At 38.1% G+C, this 17,723-nt stretch overlaps 1 protein-coding gene across 1 annotated transcript; it reads right to left on the bottom strand.

Moving 5' to 3' along the window:
• Window positions 1-1,647: 1,647 nt before the first annotated feature.
• agr2 (anterior gradient 2) lies at window positions 1,648-14,588 on the bottom strand. The gene is made up of 8 exons (XM_043689815.1): window positions 14,480-14,588; window positions 14,144-14,326; window positions 13,986-14,049; window positions 9,367-9,419; window positions 9,125-9,201; window positions 4,720-4,783; window positions 4,521-4,604; window positions 1,648-1,899 (listed from the first exon to the last, which is right to left on the bottom strand). The coding sequence occupies exons 2-8, from the start codon at window positions 14,304-14,306 to the stop codon at window positions 1,850-1,852; spliced, it is 555 nt and encodes a 184-aa protein (XP_043545750.1). The 5' UTR covers window positions 14,307-14,326; window positions 14,480-14,588; the 3' UTR covers window positions 1,648-1,849.
• Window positions 14,589-17,723: the final 3,135 nt, after the last annotated feature.

The raw sequence follows: 17,723 nt of genomic DNA, 5'->3' as shown, positions 1-17,723 counted from the left end.
AATGCTGCAGCGGTACTAAAAGAGCAGCCACAGAAGGCAAAACAAGGGCAAATGGTCAAGCAAACCAAGGTGTCTGTGATCCTCTTAAGTTTATTGCACTAATGTGACCTTCCTACAAATGTTGGGTTGGGAGGTATTGCATAATGGTGTTCAAAGGGAACAAAGTCCTACACTGCATAAGGGTGCTGACTCCTGATTGACTGGCATGTGACTCTGTTAGGATAAGCAATTTCAATGAAGAATATGTTAGGACAATTGAGACCTATACTTAAATTCAAAGATAACGTGATGCCTGAACAGGTTTATCCATTCCACAGAGGTCAAATCGCTATGGGAGGAAATCTGTTGCTTCTAGCATGCAGCAGTGAACTAGATTGCAAACCTGACTGATAATGTTAATTTTGTTGGTCTAATTGTAAGCACATTTGGGATTATTCAGTTAGTGCTGACCAATTAGAAAATCATATTTGACGTTATGATTTGAGTTAGAACCATGTTATTGACATCAATCTGATTCACAATGTCATCCTGTAAATTTCCTAGCCATCCACAACAAATAAGTTGCAATGTCATATTTATATGTGTGGAACAATGGCCTGTGGTGTTCTAGGCCCCACTTATCCTTTTTCCCCCCCAGTTCATGGCTGTCCAGGAATCTCTCTCACTCCTACTGTCTGTCTTTGGTGGACATTGGAAGATGTTACAAGTTGACACTCAACATTGTCCATTGGTCAAAGATACAAGGCACTGCACACAAAATCTCCTGCTGCACTGTCTATTAAGTTTACATTTAACAGGTAAATGATCATCATTCATGTTTAACAATCAAATCAGAATCAATACAAATCTAAAAAAGTGAAGTCTTGTACATTGTTCCATGGGGTCATTTGATAAATTTAGTTATTTGAATTTGTTCATTCCAACATGTTCCTGACAATTTTCTGTTGTCACATTTCTACATCCCACAATAAACAGGCTGATTTGCTGTCACACCATTATGTGAAACTGACAATACATAGCTAACAATTATCCTCCTGCCTCTCCTCAATCACCAGAGATCCATTTTCTCTAATCTGACCTGTAGTCATTTACTTTCCAGGATATTTATTCAATTGAGATGTATTTAAAATTGATAAAGAACATCACAGAATTTCATTTTTCCTATAAATTTAGCTTCAGTTATTAATTGTCAAGTTTGATTTCAAACCACCAGGACGTGCCATTTGGTTGAAAAAAAAAAGAAAATGTCTATAATAATAAAAAAGGCCTGCATGGGTACTAGCTAAAAATTCAGAACAGAGTAAGCAAGTTTTATTTGCAATGCCACCTTTAATGTCCAGTAAACAATCTAATCAGTGTATAAACTGACTGTCCAGTGCAAGTATCACATAATTAAGTGTCACTTGTTAACTCATTTTTAAAATGATTAATGATCAACAGTGTGCGATTATATGACATAAAATAAACCTACACTTTAAAAGTACATTCTAGCTGTAAAATATGTGAGATATCCTGAGGTCATGAAAAGCATTATACAAAATGGAAATTCCTTTTATATTTTTAATTGTAAATCGATCACAGAACTATATAATAGGAAGTATTACTGTCTGTTCACTTAATTGTACAGAATTTGTGCACACACTCAGATTGATATCAAAAGCATTTATTAAAATGTCATTGCTTACAAGCCAAGATGCCGTTATTGGGAGAACATTATTTACACTTGTTTTGCAAAGATCAATACAATATTGGGATAGTGACTCTACACAATGACTGTATTATAGTTACAAGTGTTGAACAGAAGTAATGTAATGAATAAAGCTTATAATAGATAGGTGACTTCAAGCTTCTATAAATCAATTTTCAGAAGCTTTCGGGCAGTCTTCATATTTGCAGTCACTAAAGAAAAATAAGCAAAGTATTATTCATGTATCATCAAATTTATTACAGTTTGCTATCTCTATTGGGTTGTAGAGTTCACAATATTCCTGTTGTGTATGCTATCAGCATCAATGCAGGTCTGAAAGATCGATCTCAGAATGTAAATTGCGCAGTTTTATGGAAAAGAGAGATCGTGGACCATGGAAGATACTCCAGTAAACTGGAATGTCATGACAAAGATTCTTAATTCAATCCCTGGTTCATGCTATTTCATTGACTGATTAGCAATGTTGAACTGGAGAAAATTTAATATGACTGGAACAAAATCGGAGAGTTGTTCAGCAGAGAACAGGCCATTTGACTTGCTGTGCCTGCACCAGCTCTGAATGAGCAATTCGCTTTGTTCCATTCTCTCCCCTTCTTCTTGTAACCTTGCACATTTGTTTTCAGTTTAACTGTCTGATTCCCACTTAAATGCCCCAAACTGTTTTTAAGCAATGCATTCTAAATCTTAGCCATGTGGAATAGCTGTGTACAAATATTACTTTTGAAAAAGAAAACTCAGTTTGATTCTTTTGGCAGTGGGGATCAAAAGAATTAACACTTCAGATATTGATCTTGTGAAGTCACAGTTCAAGTTCATTGCTTTCTAAATTGTTGCATTTCAGCTGTCAGCATCAAATAGCTTCTGCCATAAGCTCTTTTATCCAAAATTTCTTTCAGCACCTGTTTTTATTGTGTGATGAAGTGGATAGTTCTCCCATCCGCAGGATGTGCTTGTAATAGAGTTGAGCAAAGAATGTTTCATACATAGTAAATGATTTTGAAAAGGGTGAGCTCTACTTTCCATCAATGGGAATCTGGTTGATGTCAAATTGGGGCAAAAGTTTTAGATTTACTTCTTTTCCCCTTAGCTCTTATAAAACCAACTCATGGGGTCAGAAAATTTTACACCATCAATGTATTAGCTTGGATGCCCACAACCAAAAGATGACTTGCTGCAAGAGTTAAGCTGAGTGTCATGTTCTGTCCTTTTCTGCATTTCTTTTTTACTCCCCAAATGTGTGAAACCATTTCTGTTCTAAAAAGTCACAATAAATTCTTCAACTACATTTGTGTTTGGGTACTTCATGATCTAACATAAAATAACTTCAAGTTTCATGCTTTGTTTTTTTTTAAATTTTAAACAGACTTGCTACTTCCTTGTCTACTGTTCAGTTTTACTTTCCTTTTGGCCTGTCAACACCCTTTGTAATTGGATTACCTTGATCAGATCCTCTCACCTTCTCTCCTCTAATCACAATGACACCGGTTTCTTTAACTGGTTGAAGTAACAACCACATTCAGACTACAGATTGTTAAATATAAAAGAAAAGCTATTGAATAACTTTAAATAGGTCACTATCCTATTTTTTGTCACCAATAAATTGCAAATTTTGAAACGTTAAGTATTTATTTAAAATTCAGATCTCCCAAGTCAATTAAATAGGAATGTAATTTTCACAATGGTTTCACAGACAGTCCAGCTTTGACTAGAACTGACTGTCAATTTGCCAAGAAACATATTTGGTTGAAATTTTAAATTACCACTGGAGGATTAGAAGATCAATGTTCCTAATGTGTGCTCCAGCCTTGGAATGTTGCGTTCTGGAAGCATATATTAGAAAATCACAAGCACATTCCCAACAATGTTCTGCCATTTGAACAGGATCCCATAGGCACTAGTAATCTTCTGGTACTTTGAGTGAACCAAGAACTTCCACTCCCAGTAGGTTATTCAACTGTGAATGTGTTACAGTTGATACCAATCCTGCCTCACCCAGAGTCAGGTTCCTAATGGCAGCGTTCAGAGAAACCACCAGGAGTTGGGGCCAGAATTACTTTATTCCCTCCACTTTCTATAATCCGGGGAATCTGAAAATAGAAGCATTACCACTCCAGTTGGAACTGTTTGAAAAGGCAGTGACTGGGGCTGAACTTTAATTCAGCTGCAGAGGTGAGATAGATGGGTTTGAATGTGCTGCTACTGGCAAAAATGGAGGCAGAGTTAATGGTCTATATTGACTGTGGAAGACTACAGACTGCCTAAATGAACAGATGTTGCTCCTTGAGCTTTTGTTGAGCTTCTTTGGAATGCAGAAGAGAAAATTAAATAGAGTTAGTTCCCTTTGACTGAAGAAAGGTGTTCCATAAAAAAAAAAGTGGATACCCATTTTGATTTCACTTTCTTTGCAAGTTTCAGTTTTACTCTTGTTTTTACTTTCAAATCGTAGCCATTCATCATTCTGTCATTCAAATCTCCTCTCCATACATCTTCCGTTTCTTGACTTGTCCTATCACTTTTTTGCTCTTGCACCACCAACCTTTGTAGTTTGGTCTGTCACCTACGCCTTCCATCATATAAAGACATTCCCTCCTGTCCGTTTTAATACATCCCACTTCCAGTTGCTCAAAACCTATTGCGTTTCTAACTTTTCTTAGCTTTGATGCAAAGTAATTGACCTCATTTGTGAGCTCTTAATCCTCCCTCTACATATGTTGCCTGGACGTTCATTTCCAATGGTATTTCCAGCATGTGCAACAGATTTTAAAAACAAAGAACAACTGTTTTTACTGTAGTTGAAGCAAACTGAACTTACAGATTTCCATGTCTTGAGGCTCATAGGTATATTTACGGTTATCGTATTTCCCTGTGATATCTGCCCTCACTGTTAAGGAAGGATCTGTATTCAAAGACAAAAAAAAGGAATTCAATACACATAAGTACAGAAATGAAATGCCTGGAATGCCAACCATAATTATATTCTTCGAAAAATATGTTGACATTGAAATTCTTACCGACAAATATTATCCTTGGAACATACTGCTGGTCAGGTCTCAAATTGTCGTCATTTGTCTCAAACTGTAATGAAGAAACTGATTTAGTTGCAGCACTAGCATTAAAAACAAACAACATTTGCATATACCAATGCCAATCAGTAACAGAAACAATGCTAAAAGGTGCATAGATTGTTAAGAGAAAAAGAAGTCAGAAATAAACATGCATATGCTTAACGTGAACCTGCTCTTTAAACAAGGTGCTGGTGTAAAATGGAACAGTACAGCATAAATAAGTAAGTAGTTTCCATTGTTTTCTTTCATTTACCAACTGTGTTAACTGAAAATGCCACTCTCAAAGGGAAGTCTCATGTAGTTGCACTGGTGTGTAAGATTCCAAAGGGTGTCTGGAAGATTCTGACATGCAGTTACTACTGTTCAAATGTTGTGAGACAATGTGTGAACTGGTCTGTATTTAGAGAACACCACAGTTCTATTAAAATAATAACTGGCTATTGGCTTTACATTGTTTGCTTTCGCATCTTGCACCATTCCCATATGTATAAAGCATATTAGGAGCAGTATTAAACAGAATCACAAGGGGAAGGTTGGAATTGCCCAAAAACTTTTTCTAATCAAGATGTTAACAAGGTTTTGATTTATAAAGGAAATATCAGCAAGTTTTATCATTAGGACTTTTGATAATTAAGAATATGATACTTGAAAGTCTTGTTGAGCCATCCTCCAATGCCAACTTCCCATCACAGATTGCACTACAGATTTAATTCAGATGTTGGTATAACCATGATGTAGTTATACATCTGGTTACAGCATCTGGTTACAGCATCTGCTGTAATTTGCTCCTCTGTTATTTCTTTTGCAGGTCTCTCTTGATCTCAGTTTTATGGGATCTGAAAATGTGTCACACTCAAGTGGCAATCACAGGCTATTAATAATGTGCAATTTAGCTCCATTCTGATTCATCCTGCTTTTGTCATGCACAAAACTCCTGCAAGGAAATTGATGTTCGTTGTGGTTTTGCATGTGAAAGCTACCATGCACGTCAACTTTGTTCCATCAGTCATGTAGGAAATCATCACTATGATCTTGTCTTTTGGCCTGTCATTTCCATTAGAACTTTAAGTTTTCTACCCCACAGTTTGGTTACTGGTCATCAAAATTAATGGGCACTTGTAAATGTGATTAAATGGTTATGTGTGATTTTGCTGCCTAAGAGTGCTGGAAATGGATAATTTTGGCACTGGAGGGCTTTTAGTAGTCCGAACAATTTCAGTCTTCAGTCTACTTTTTCCCCATAAAGCAGCTACATTTAATTAACTGTTGGACTGAAATCTTTGTTAGATTCACTGTTTGATTAAGCTCACTTGAGTGTGTATCTCAACATATTTCTGATGTAATCATTTCAATGATTTACAGAGTTTATGATTGGATTCCTACAGTATGGAAACAGGCCCTTTAGCCCAACAAGTCCACACCAACCCTCCGAGGAGTAACCACCTAGACCCTCAGCCTATATTTACCGCTGACTAATACACCTAACACTATGGGCAATTTAGCATGCCAATTTACCTGGACTGCACATCTTTGTATTGAGAGAGGAAACCAGAGCACCTGGAGGAAACCCACACACACACACACACACACACGGTGATTGTCTGTGTGGAGTTTGCACAATTACCTGAGGCAGGAATTGAACCCATATCCCTGGTGCTGTGAGGCAGCAGTGCTAGCCACCGAGCCATAATTCTGCATGCTGCAGTGCTCCAGTGAATCACAGTATAAACTGGAGGAACAATATCTCCTCTTCAGACTAGGCACTTTATAACCTTCTGGACTTAATATTGAGTTCAACATCGTAAAGCTGTGAACCAACTCCTACTCCTTCCCTTTCTTATAGCTTCACCTGTTACATTCTGTTATCGTGTCCTCCCTCATCTCACCCCAGACAAGTGGGAATGTTTGTTCCTGTCTGGCAATTAGGCACACCATTGTTGTGCCATTCTCACATTCTGATCACTTAATCTGAACTATCAATATACTTTCTCACCCCAGCACTCCAAACCCCACTACTGTATAAATGCTGCCCAGTCCACACTTCACTTTAGCCCTGATGAAGAATCACCTCGACTTGAAACATTAGCCGGTTCTCTCTCTTCCCATGGCTGCTACCTGACCCACTGTTATCTCCAGCATTTGTTGTTTTCAGTACAGATTCCAGCATCTACTGTAACTTCTCCTACCTTAAACTTCTGTGCATCTTCAAAAGGCACATTATTTGCTTGATCCCACAAACTGAATTAAGAGTATAAGGGAAGTTAAGAATATAAGGGGTGCTAAATTGAGACTGATTACTAATACAAGTGTTACATTTCATAGCCATACTTACAGACTATTTTGCAAATACATAGATTCATAGAGATGCACAACACAAAACTGACTGTTCGGTCCAACTTGTCCATGCTGACCAGGTATCCCAACCTAATTTACTGCCATTTGTCAGTACTTGGCCCATATTCCTCTAAACCTTTCCTTTTAAATGTTGGAATTTTACTAGCCTCCACCACTTCCTCTGCATACCTGCACCATCTTCTGCATGAAAAAGTTGCCCCTTAGGTCTCTTAAATTGGTCCCCTCTCACCCTAAATCTATGCCCTCTAGTTCTGGACTTCCTCACTCCAGGCAAAAGGCCTTGTCTATTTACCCTATCCATGCTCCTCATGATTGTAAACACCTCTATAAAGGTACCCGTCAGCCTCAGACGCTCAACAGAAAACAGCCCAAGCCTATTCAGCCTCTCCCTATAGCTCAAACCCTCCAATCCTGGCAACATCCTTGTAAATATTTTCTGAACCCTTTCAAGTTTCACAACATCCTTCCCATAGGAGGGAGACCAGAACTGCACACAATTTTAATTTTTGACTCCAAGGAATTGGGTTTGTCTTAGTCATCTGGTGGACTTAAATGCCGTGATCTACAGTAATTCCCTACATCAGAAGCTTTGCCTCAAGGTTTGCCACAATCAAACCATTTATAAATATGTACTAAACTAAAAAGCATACATCTGCTCACAATGTACAATACTTACTTGTCCTTGATTGTTATTATTTACTATAATATAGCAAACTCGTTCTTTTGTTAAATGTATCATGGGGAAATGGGAGAATGAGAAACATGTCCTCCTGTGATAGTCTTAGTAAGAACAACAATTTCTTTAAATTAAAAATAAGTCCTACGTGAACTGAAGTAGTTAAGAAAAAAAATTATAATCTATGGTTAGATAGTAATTTCCATTGTATGTAAGGGAATCATTCATGATTAAGCCAATTGATGGTCACTGAGGAATTTCTTGTAAACAACTAATATCATACCTATATTTAAATGTGGTGGTAAAACAGACAGTGAATTAAATATGTAATCTTAATTGAAATCAATTCGAATGTTCTTGACAATTGTTTGTGAAATAATGAATTTGGAAAACAGCAATTAAGCAACTAATTGGGCGAAGTCCTACCTGACCAAAAGTCTTTGAAACAGAACAAAAGGCCTATTGAATTAATCCCTACAGTGTTATGTAAGTAAACTTCTGAAAAGGTGATTGTAAAGATACTTCCTTTTTAAAAAAAAAATCACTGACAATTAAAATCGAAGTAGTGAGTATTCAGGGACAGAACTTGGGAATGGACAATTAAGTATTTGAAAGATAACTAAAAGCACATTATGCTGAAAATGAGAGAGAATGGATTGTGAAATACATAGACTAAGATGTTTGAAGGCTTATCATTGTAAAGCAGTGGAATTAAAAAAAAACGAAGTATAGCAGGCTGGACAATGATAGATGTAATCAACTGTGAACAACTGTACATTGGGAAAAAGAGCAACATATACTTTATGGTGCTGAAATAGTTCAGAATGAAGTTAAAACAGACTCTTTCTTGGTAGACCCAATAGATGAATCAAAGGGCCAATGAATAACATCAATGGAATGCTGAACTCAAAAGGCCAAAACTGTAAAATGAAAGTCAAAAGGATGTTATGGTCAAACCATACTATCTTCTGACTACAGGTTGACTAATATGTTTAGTTGCTAAAAATGATACAAAAACTGGATCTATGACGATACTGATTTTCAAGAATAAAGGATATTGAGAGACTGTAAAGAGCCAAAGGTTGATCATTAATGTTAAAGATTTATAATTTAAGTCCTCAATGAAACCATATTTCAATATAAAAATATCTGAGGTGATCGTGGAGGATTTGAAAATGGTAAAATGCATGGAAAATATTATTCTCAAATTAAACTGTATGGATAAGCAAATTGAAATTCATAATCTTTACAATATTAGCATCATTTCCTGGATATGTGCTTTTACAACATAAAGCATTCAATGTCTATTTTCTCACTTACCACAAGATTGAGCATAATAAAGTCTTCTTTTGCCATTTTCTGGATTTCCTCATTCTCAGCAAATGCCTTCTTTAAGGCTGTGAAGAAGAGTTATGAAAAATACTTAAATTGTACAATACTTCTGACCATTTTTGGTAAAGTGATTGTGAATATTTCAACCTAAATCTGAGCATTCTTGGCAGCTATTTCACTCTAAAGCATGAGTAAAGGAAATGAACATGGATTTTGAAGTGATCCCTTACCTTGACTGTATTGGCAATCCTCCAAGTGATGGATAACCATTAAAGGTTTGTTACTGAAATAGAAAAACAACAAACATATTTTTATTTAACAAAATAAAAATGTCAGATTAAAGAGTAAATAAAACATGTCAAACTATAATTAATATTTCATTGTTTAAATCCTATGAAAAACATATGTTTAAAGAAAATTAATTTGTGTAATGAACTGAAATTCTTATTACGTGTGGTCAGTATTGAAGATTGAAATAGTTTTTCACCAGTTGTTTTTCTATTTAACTTAAAATTCTTGAGTGTTTTCAGATGGATTTACCAAAAATCATTTAGGAAATATGATAAGTAACTAGCAACTTTCTATTACATTACAGGCCATTTAAGTTTATCAGTCAGCATACCGACCATTAAGAATTGGATTGGAACATATTAAACATTTTTGACTTATGACAACGAGAGAGAGGAAAGGTTAAGTTTACATCTTTAGCAGGTTTGCGTGTTGCAAGAACTACATATAGGAAAGAGATTATCTTAATGCTGCATGAATTGAAATAGCTAAGAGTGTATTTCAAAGAGTCACCCTATCGCAGGAGACTCAGACTTGACATGAAACATCATCATTCAACACAGAGCAATAAAGAAACAAATGTCAATGGAATGCTGAATGATTAACATCAACCACAGAATCAGTTGGGAGGGATGACCTTTTTAGAATTGAGAGGAGGAGGAGGAATTTCTTCAGCTAGCAGGTAGTTAGTCTGTGGAATTTATTGGTGCAGAGCATTGTGGAAACCAAGTAATTGAGTGTACTTAAGGCAGAGATAGATAGGTTCTGATTGGTAAGGCGATCAAGGCTTATGGGGAGAACCCTGAAAATGGGGTTGAGTAACATATCAGCCATGATTGATGGGCTGAATTGCCTAATTCTGCTCCAGTATCTTATGGTATTATGGCCTAAGTCATAAGGTAATTGCTAAGCTTTGTGCTTTGGTAAAATTACACCCCAAGCAGCATGTGAAATTCTATTCCTTAAGGGAGGAGAGATCTTCAACCACTGGATGAAATGTTAGAAAAGATACATGGCAGATCTATTGAATTAATACTGAATTGTGTTGAAACATTAGAGAAAAAATTTGATTGTTTAAAGCAAAAAAATCAAAGGAAAGAAAAATGTCAATGCTATTTTTGTGAGTGAAATCATGAAATCCTTATGCACATAAAGAACAAACAACAAGATCTAGATTAATTAGTGGGGGCAGATACCCTGAAATTGTTAACAAGACAAATCAGTGATAAAATTGGGTGGTCATCAGACTTATCCAGATGGATGATGACAATGCACCATATGGCCTTCCTCCTTGATTACCTGCATTGGGATAGCATTGGTACTTGCCTAATTGGTCACAGTAGGACATAGGAATGTCACAACCACCAGGAATGTGTCATAGCAAGAACAAGCAACATTCCTTTAAGGTGTGCATATTTGTAACTGAATGATTTAAACGCACTGACTGGTGGTACACAGTAAAGAAAATTCAGATGTAACATTACGGCAAGTTCCTTGACTGATTGCTGCAGTCCAACATTACTCAAGATGCATTTGTAATTTAAGCATCATCATGTCTTAAATGATAACAACACCAAGGAAATACTTGGATGGATACTATCATCCTTGTGGAGAATTACTGCTCATCAGATTTTGCCTGTTGGTGTTCGCTCAAGTTGACTTGGCATGATAATGAGAGTTCATCTCACTCAAATATCTGTGGTGCTCCAGACACTTGACAAAGGTCAAAGGTGGATTGTCAAACACAGTAAACAGACTGTTGGCAGCCTATAGGTTACCACCTATTTTTGATGTTATTGATGGCACAACTCAAGACCTATTTCAGGATTTGAGCTGTTGAAACTCACATGAGAATGACAGCATGAAAGATTGGCCCTGTAACAAAGAAAACATCAGCCACGAACAAATGCTTATTGTTTAGTGTGGCTTCTCTATCATGTAGGGAGGGTTCTTTGATTTCTGATATCTGGACCATGATGAACCGAGTACACTGTTTGTATACAGATTCCTCATGGGTTTAGTGTGACAAGAAGCATTGGTAAATACTGAGTCAAATTGGTCTCTGTGCCATTAGTAATTTGCCATTTGCCTTTTGCACCAACGTGAACTAGCTTGTGAAGTGAACAGACAGCACATGAGCTCAGCTCACTGGGCCTCAGGCATAATGGCCTGAGATAGCTATGCCTGATTTTAACAAGCATGTGCATTTAAAAAAAAATCAGATTGGTAAAAAAAACATGGAAACAGACCCTTGGCCCCAAACTGGTCCATGCTGACCATGGTGCCAACTCAGCACTGCCCTCTTGACCTGTCCATCATCCTTCCCATCTATCCACTCCACCCTCCTCTCTGACCTATCACCTTCTCCCCCACCTTCATCTACCTATCGCATTCTCAGCTACCTTCCCCCTAGCCCTAGTCCCCTCCTATTTATCTCTCAGCGCCCCGGCCCACAAGCCTCATTCCTGATGAAGGGCTTATGCCCAAAACATTGATTCTCCAGCTCCTCAGATGCTGCCTGACTTGTTGTGCTTTTCCAACACCACACTCTGATCTATAGCATCTGCAACCCTCACTTTCCCCTATGGTGTCCATTCAGCTAGTTTCAGTTGCCTGCGTTTAGCCCATATCCCTCTGAACCCTTCCCATTCACGTACCTATCCAAATGGTTTTTAAATATTCCTATTGTACCTGCTTCAACTACTTTCTCTGGCAGCCCATTCCATATACGCAGCATTCTCTACATGAAGTAGTGGTTTCTCATGTCCTTAAATCTTTCCCTCTGACCTTAAACCTATGTTCTCTAGTTTTCAACTCCCCATCTGTGTGAAAACCTCTATATGCATTCATCCTATGCTCCTCATGAGTTTATACTCCTCAATAGAGTCACCCCTCATTCTCCCAAGGAATAAAGTCAGATCTTGGCCAACCTCTCCCTATAACTCAGGCCTGCTAGTCCAGGCAACATCCTCGTAAATCTGCTTTGCCCTCTTTAGTTTAACAAAGTCTTTCCTATAACTGGGTGACCAAAACTGTACTCAATACTCCAAGTGTGGCCTCACCAACCACTTATACAACTGTAACATAACATCCCAAATCCTATACTCAATGGCTTGACTGAAGGCCAGCGTGCTAAATGCCTTCTTCACCACCCTGCCTACTTATGATGCTGCTTTCAAGGAACTCCTAGGTCCCTGTGTTCCACAACACTCCTCAGGACCTTACCACTTACTTTATAAGTTCTACTTTGGTTTGAGTTTCCAAAGTGCAACACCTCCCACATATCATACTGAATTGCATTTGCCAATCCTCAGCCCATTTCCCCATGTGATCAAGATCCCTCTGTAATTTTTGATAACATTCCTCATTACCAATGATACCTCCTAATTTTGTATCATCTGCAAACTTACTAATCATGTCTCATCCACTCACATCCAGGTTTTAGTTAATCAAAAGTAAAACAAGGATAATCACATTTAGAACTATCAAAGTAACAATCCTCACATTCTGATTCCATTTACAAATTTGTAGAATGTTGTATTGATTGAAGATGCAGATTAAGTGCACCTATTTCTGGGAGCCTTCCCATAGTATACACCCTTCTCTTCCATGAGACAACTCATCTCAGCGCCAAAGCATTCGAGAGTGGCTGGCACTGTCATTCCCTGAGGAGAATTAGAATCTGATATTCTAGATAGATTCCTCTCCCAGAGAACAGTTAGTACCTGCTGAATCAATGCTTTTCCAGCACCACACTCCTGACCCTGTTCAATGAATGTCGATCTTTAGCTTATTCTTTTTAAGTACGCAGGAATGAAGGGATCTGGGGATAGTGAAGGAACGTGAAGCAGTGGGAAAATCAGCCATGATCTTATTCAATGTCTGAACAAGCTCGAAGGGACAAGTATACTTAATTTCTTATATTTTAAGGATTTGGAGCCATTTGTATTTAGACAAAACTGGGGCTCAGGAGAAATTATATTTACGGAAGAGATATCAATTCATTCAATTAACAAACCCATGGCTAGTACTAACATATACAATTAATCGGCCAGAGATTCGGTCTTGGATACTAATCTATATCCGCCTTTGAGGCACAACAGACGTTTGCAACACTTAGAAACAAAAACAGAGTACACATGACTACGCTTCATGTTTTACGTGGTGTTCCGGTATCCTCGGAATAGGTTCTTTTCGTGTATTTCCGTCTTACCTCCCCCCTTTTTGTCAATCAATGGGATGTTACTGAGGCGAGGACGAGAAACATTTGTCTCAGCAATGATCGCTACAGTTTGCTGTTGGAATATGTGCACGCACTCCTATAGACAGCCCTTTGCTTCCCATTAATACCTCTAACCTGGGGGTTTCACTCCTCCCAAGGCGTTGCAGTTTGCGGGACTTAACTATCAGTCATTTTGGAAGTTATTCCACATCCACCAGCCAATATCAATTGCATATACTCAATACCCTACAGGACTATACAAGCATCCGAGGCAGTGAAGGTGGGCAGGGTGCAGACAGAAGACCGAGAGACACGAGAGAGCTTTTACTTAGACATTACGTTTTCCTAGTTTTGTGCAGTCCTTCCTCGTAGGTCTGAATCCAATCAATATCGTCGCCCCATCCTGAAATGGAACAAAAATGCACAAAGTTCAGTTAATGGAGCAGGTGGAAAGCACAGTGTGTAACCTCTCCCACCAGCCCGCTGTGACTGCTTACCTCTGGATAAACTGGGAGGGCATTTCTTCTCATCCGAACTCTCCTTTTTAGGTGGAGGGCTCGCAGTCTTCTGGGGAGGGGTCAAAGTCTTCTGGGACCCTCTGGCCAGACAACTTGAGACAGCCACCAGCAATACCAGCAAGAACAGCGAAAGTCGAGCCATCCTGGTAGGGATTCCGATTACTGGAAACACAGAACTAAATGTTACCTATGTACGCGACGCCGTCATTCCCCAGAGAGAGAGAGAGAGAGAAAGCAAGTTTTAGGAACTGCTTTAGATTGCCAAAAGTGATCTCATTTTCCTAGTGAAAATCAAAAGTTGCATTCCTTGCTTACCTGTGACAGGTAACAGTGAATCCGAGCTGAGTGCTGTTAAGACTGAGCTGTGATTCGAGAGGTGCTGTGTTCCCAAATATATACCCGATCATCGGCACCCCATTGGTCACCATCCTTTCCTCGCCCTCCCCAACTTGGGAATGCAGGAAGAATAGACTTTACTTAAGATTTAAGTAAAAAAAAAAGAATCATTTTGGAACTTGTTGAGCTCAAAAGGTTCGCAATAAAGTTTCTTAGGTGCAATTTTGCAATATTAATTAGATAGAGCTAACTATTTAAAAAATGTGATATCCTTTCAAACCATTGAGTAATTCAAATCAGTATCTGTTGATTCCTCTGAAAGCTGACTGGTCTCTCTACTATTGGCTGAAAGTTTTGCAAACAGCATTGTCGTTTTTTTAAAATGATATAACAATTGACTACTGTGCTGATTCATAACTTCAGATCTGATTTGTATGAATTGTGGCAACACCCCAATGTTGCCTCTGCACTAATTGTGGATTCCATTTCCATTGTATTAATGAAATATGAATTTTATGACAAATGCAACATGATTTTCAAAATGGAATGTTTCTAAAATTAAATAATGTTCTATTTTCACTTATTTTTTAAAGCCAACAACCAGCATTCAGCAAACATTTCTTCAGGTACAGTTCGGCATCCTCTCTCATTTAAGTGGTACTTTGCTTTAGTGAAACAGACATTTTAGTCACAATGAGAATAAGTTTTTGTTTGTGCTGAATTTGGAACCATTGAGGAATTAGGTTTTATACTCTGGTTATCTTGTTTTGCCCACATGTTTTTCTATACTTTTTCAAGTAATTATCCCTTTTAATGCTGTAGTCTATTTTGCAAGGGCTGCTGTGTCTGATGGAGGTCTTGTGGCGCAGTGTGTAGCATCACTGAACCTGAATTTCTATCTTCAAGTCCCACTCAGGACTTGATGGCCAAGCAAGCTGTGTTCATAATATGATCAAAAACATTGATTATTAACCTACAAATTCTTCCAATACATGCCAATGGCAGGAGATGAGAATAGGAGCAACTACTGGTCAGCCATATAGAGTCATAGAGATGTACAGCACGGAACCAGACCCTTCGGTCCAACCTTTCCATGCTGACCAGATATCCCAATCCAATCCAGTCCCACCTGCCAACACCTGACCCATATCCCTCCAAACCCTTCCTATTCATATACCCATCCAGATGTCTTTTAAATGTTGTAATTGTACCAGCCTCCACCACTTCCTCTGGCAGCTCATTCCATACCATATCACTCTCTGAGTGAAAAAGTTGCCTCTTAGATCTCTTTTATATCTTTCCCTTCTCACCCTAAACTTATGCCCACTAATTCTGGACTCCCTCACCCCAGGGAAAAGACTTTGTCTATTTACCTTATCCATGCCCCTCATGATTTTATAAACCTCTTTAAGGTCATCTCTCAGCCTCCGACGCTCCAGGGAAAACAGCCCCAGCCTATTCAACCTCTCCCTATAGCTCAAATCCTCTACCCCGGCAACATCCTTGTAAATCCTTTCTGAACCCTTTCAAGTTTCATAACATCTTTCCGATAGGAAAGAACAGAATTACACACAATATTCCAACAGTGGCCTAACCAATGTCCTGTACAACTGCAACATGACCTCCTAACTCCTGTACTCAATACTCTGACCAATAAAGGAGAGCATACCAAATGCCTTCTTCACTATCCTATCTACCTGCGACTCCACTTTCAAGGAGCAACACCCCTCAGGACCTTACCATTAAGTGTATAAGTCCTGCTAAAATTTGCTTTCCCAAAGTGCAGCACCTTTCATTTATCTAAATTAAATTCCATCTGCCACTTCTCAGCCCACTGGCCCATCTAATCTAGACCCCATTGTAACCTGAGGTTACCTTCTTTGTTGTCGACAACACCTCCAATTTTGTTGTCATCTGCAAACTTACTAACTATGCCTGTTATGCTCACATCTAAATCATTTATATAAATGACAAAAAGTAGTGGGCCCAGCACCGATCCTTGTGGCACTCCACTGGTCACAGGCCTCCAGTCTGAAAAACAACCCTCCACCACCACATTTCAGCCAGTTTTGTATCTAAATGGCGAGTTCTCCCTGTATTCCATGAGATCTAACCTTGCTCACCAGTCTCCCATGGGGATTCTTGTCGAATGCCTTACTGAAGTCCATATAGATCACATCTACTGTCCTGCCCTCATCAAATCCTCTTTGTTACTTCTTCAAAAAACTCAGTCAAGTTTGTGAGACATGATTTCTCATGCATGATAGGTAGAAAGTTGAAGACTCTACAATCACTATCCATAGCAGACTACAGCATGCTTGTAAAATGTGCATCCACTGCTTGAATGATCTGTAATGCCCACTTATATATGTAAGTCCACTCCTGATGCAACATTTCATACTCTAAAATATTTTGTAAGCTACCCTCCGAAGACATATTTTGCAATTGTGACATCTCAATATAAACCTAATATTTCATTTATCTTTGTTTTTCATTTGTCCACCTATTTTACAAAGATCTTTGCCTAGACGACATCCATTCACTAGTTCATTTTTCAGGGCAATGCCCTCACCAATCAGTCAACCTTCCTGATTTGAATAAACCCAGGCAGTTAATTGTCAGTCAATATCAATGGGTGCATTCTCTATGATAAACTCTGTCCAAATCAAAGTACATTTGCCAACTAATCAGCATCCTCATCTCATACAACATAAATGGTGATTTTTCCTGTGAAGTCATACTTTATGAATTGTCCTGATGCATGCAAGATGACCTTTTTCAGATATCTTCATATATTTTATCTGAGCACCAAGATCCCATAGCTTCTGCACTATATTTGGAAATGTACATTTGAGGTTTTTCAAATCTTGCAATGCATTGCAAATATACATGATCCCTCAATTGGATTTTCCACTCACCTGCCCATTGGTCTACCTGTTTTTATTCGCTTTGCAATTTTGAAGCAAGAACCAACTTTATCTGTATCCAGGTAATGTTCATATATTAAAAAATAATTGTCAACATATTATGACTGCTCAATTTTTTTTGCTCTTTCATATTGAACAGTTTTCTTTCACATAACCTCTTATCTGAAAGTCTTCTGCCTTGATTCTTTCCTACTAAAGTCCCACTTAGCCAATACTCTCTTTGGTGATCAACGATGTTTTCTGGTTCCATGCTGTATTTTCCATCTCTTTAAAATCCATAAATTTTAGAATGCCTT

This window comes from Chiloscyllium plagiosum, chromosome 5 (genome assembly GCF_004010195.1).
Source record: "Chiloscyllium plagiosum isolate BGI_BamShark_2017 chromosome 5, ASM401019v2, whole genome shotgun sequence".
NCBI classification, from domain to species: Eukaryota; Metazoa; Chordata; class Chondrichthyes; order Orectolobiformes; family Hemiscylliidae; genus Chiloscyllium; species Chiloscyllium plagiosum.
This window is presented reverse-complemented; position numbering and strand designations above follow the sequence as displayed.

Excerpts from the sequence above, each read along its gene's own strand:
- agr2 (XM_043689815.1), bottom strand. The coding sequence starts at position 14,306 with ATGGCTCGACTTTCGCTGTTCTTGCTGGTATTGCTGGTGGCTGTCTCA. Across the intron at positions 9,420-13,985 it reads CTGCACAAAACTAGGAAAAC|TAACAAACCTTTAATGGTTA; the intron begins GTAATGTCTAAG and ends TTTCTATTTCAG. Across the intron at positions 1,900-4,520 it reads GCCTCAAGACATGGAAATCT|TGACTGCAAATATGAAGACT; the intron begins GTAAGTTCAGTT and ends ATTTTTCTTTAG.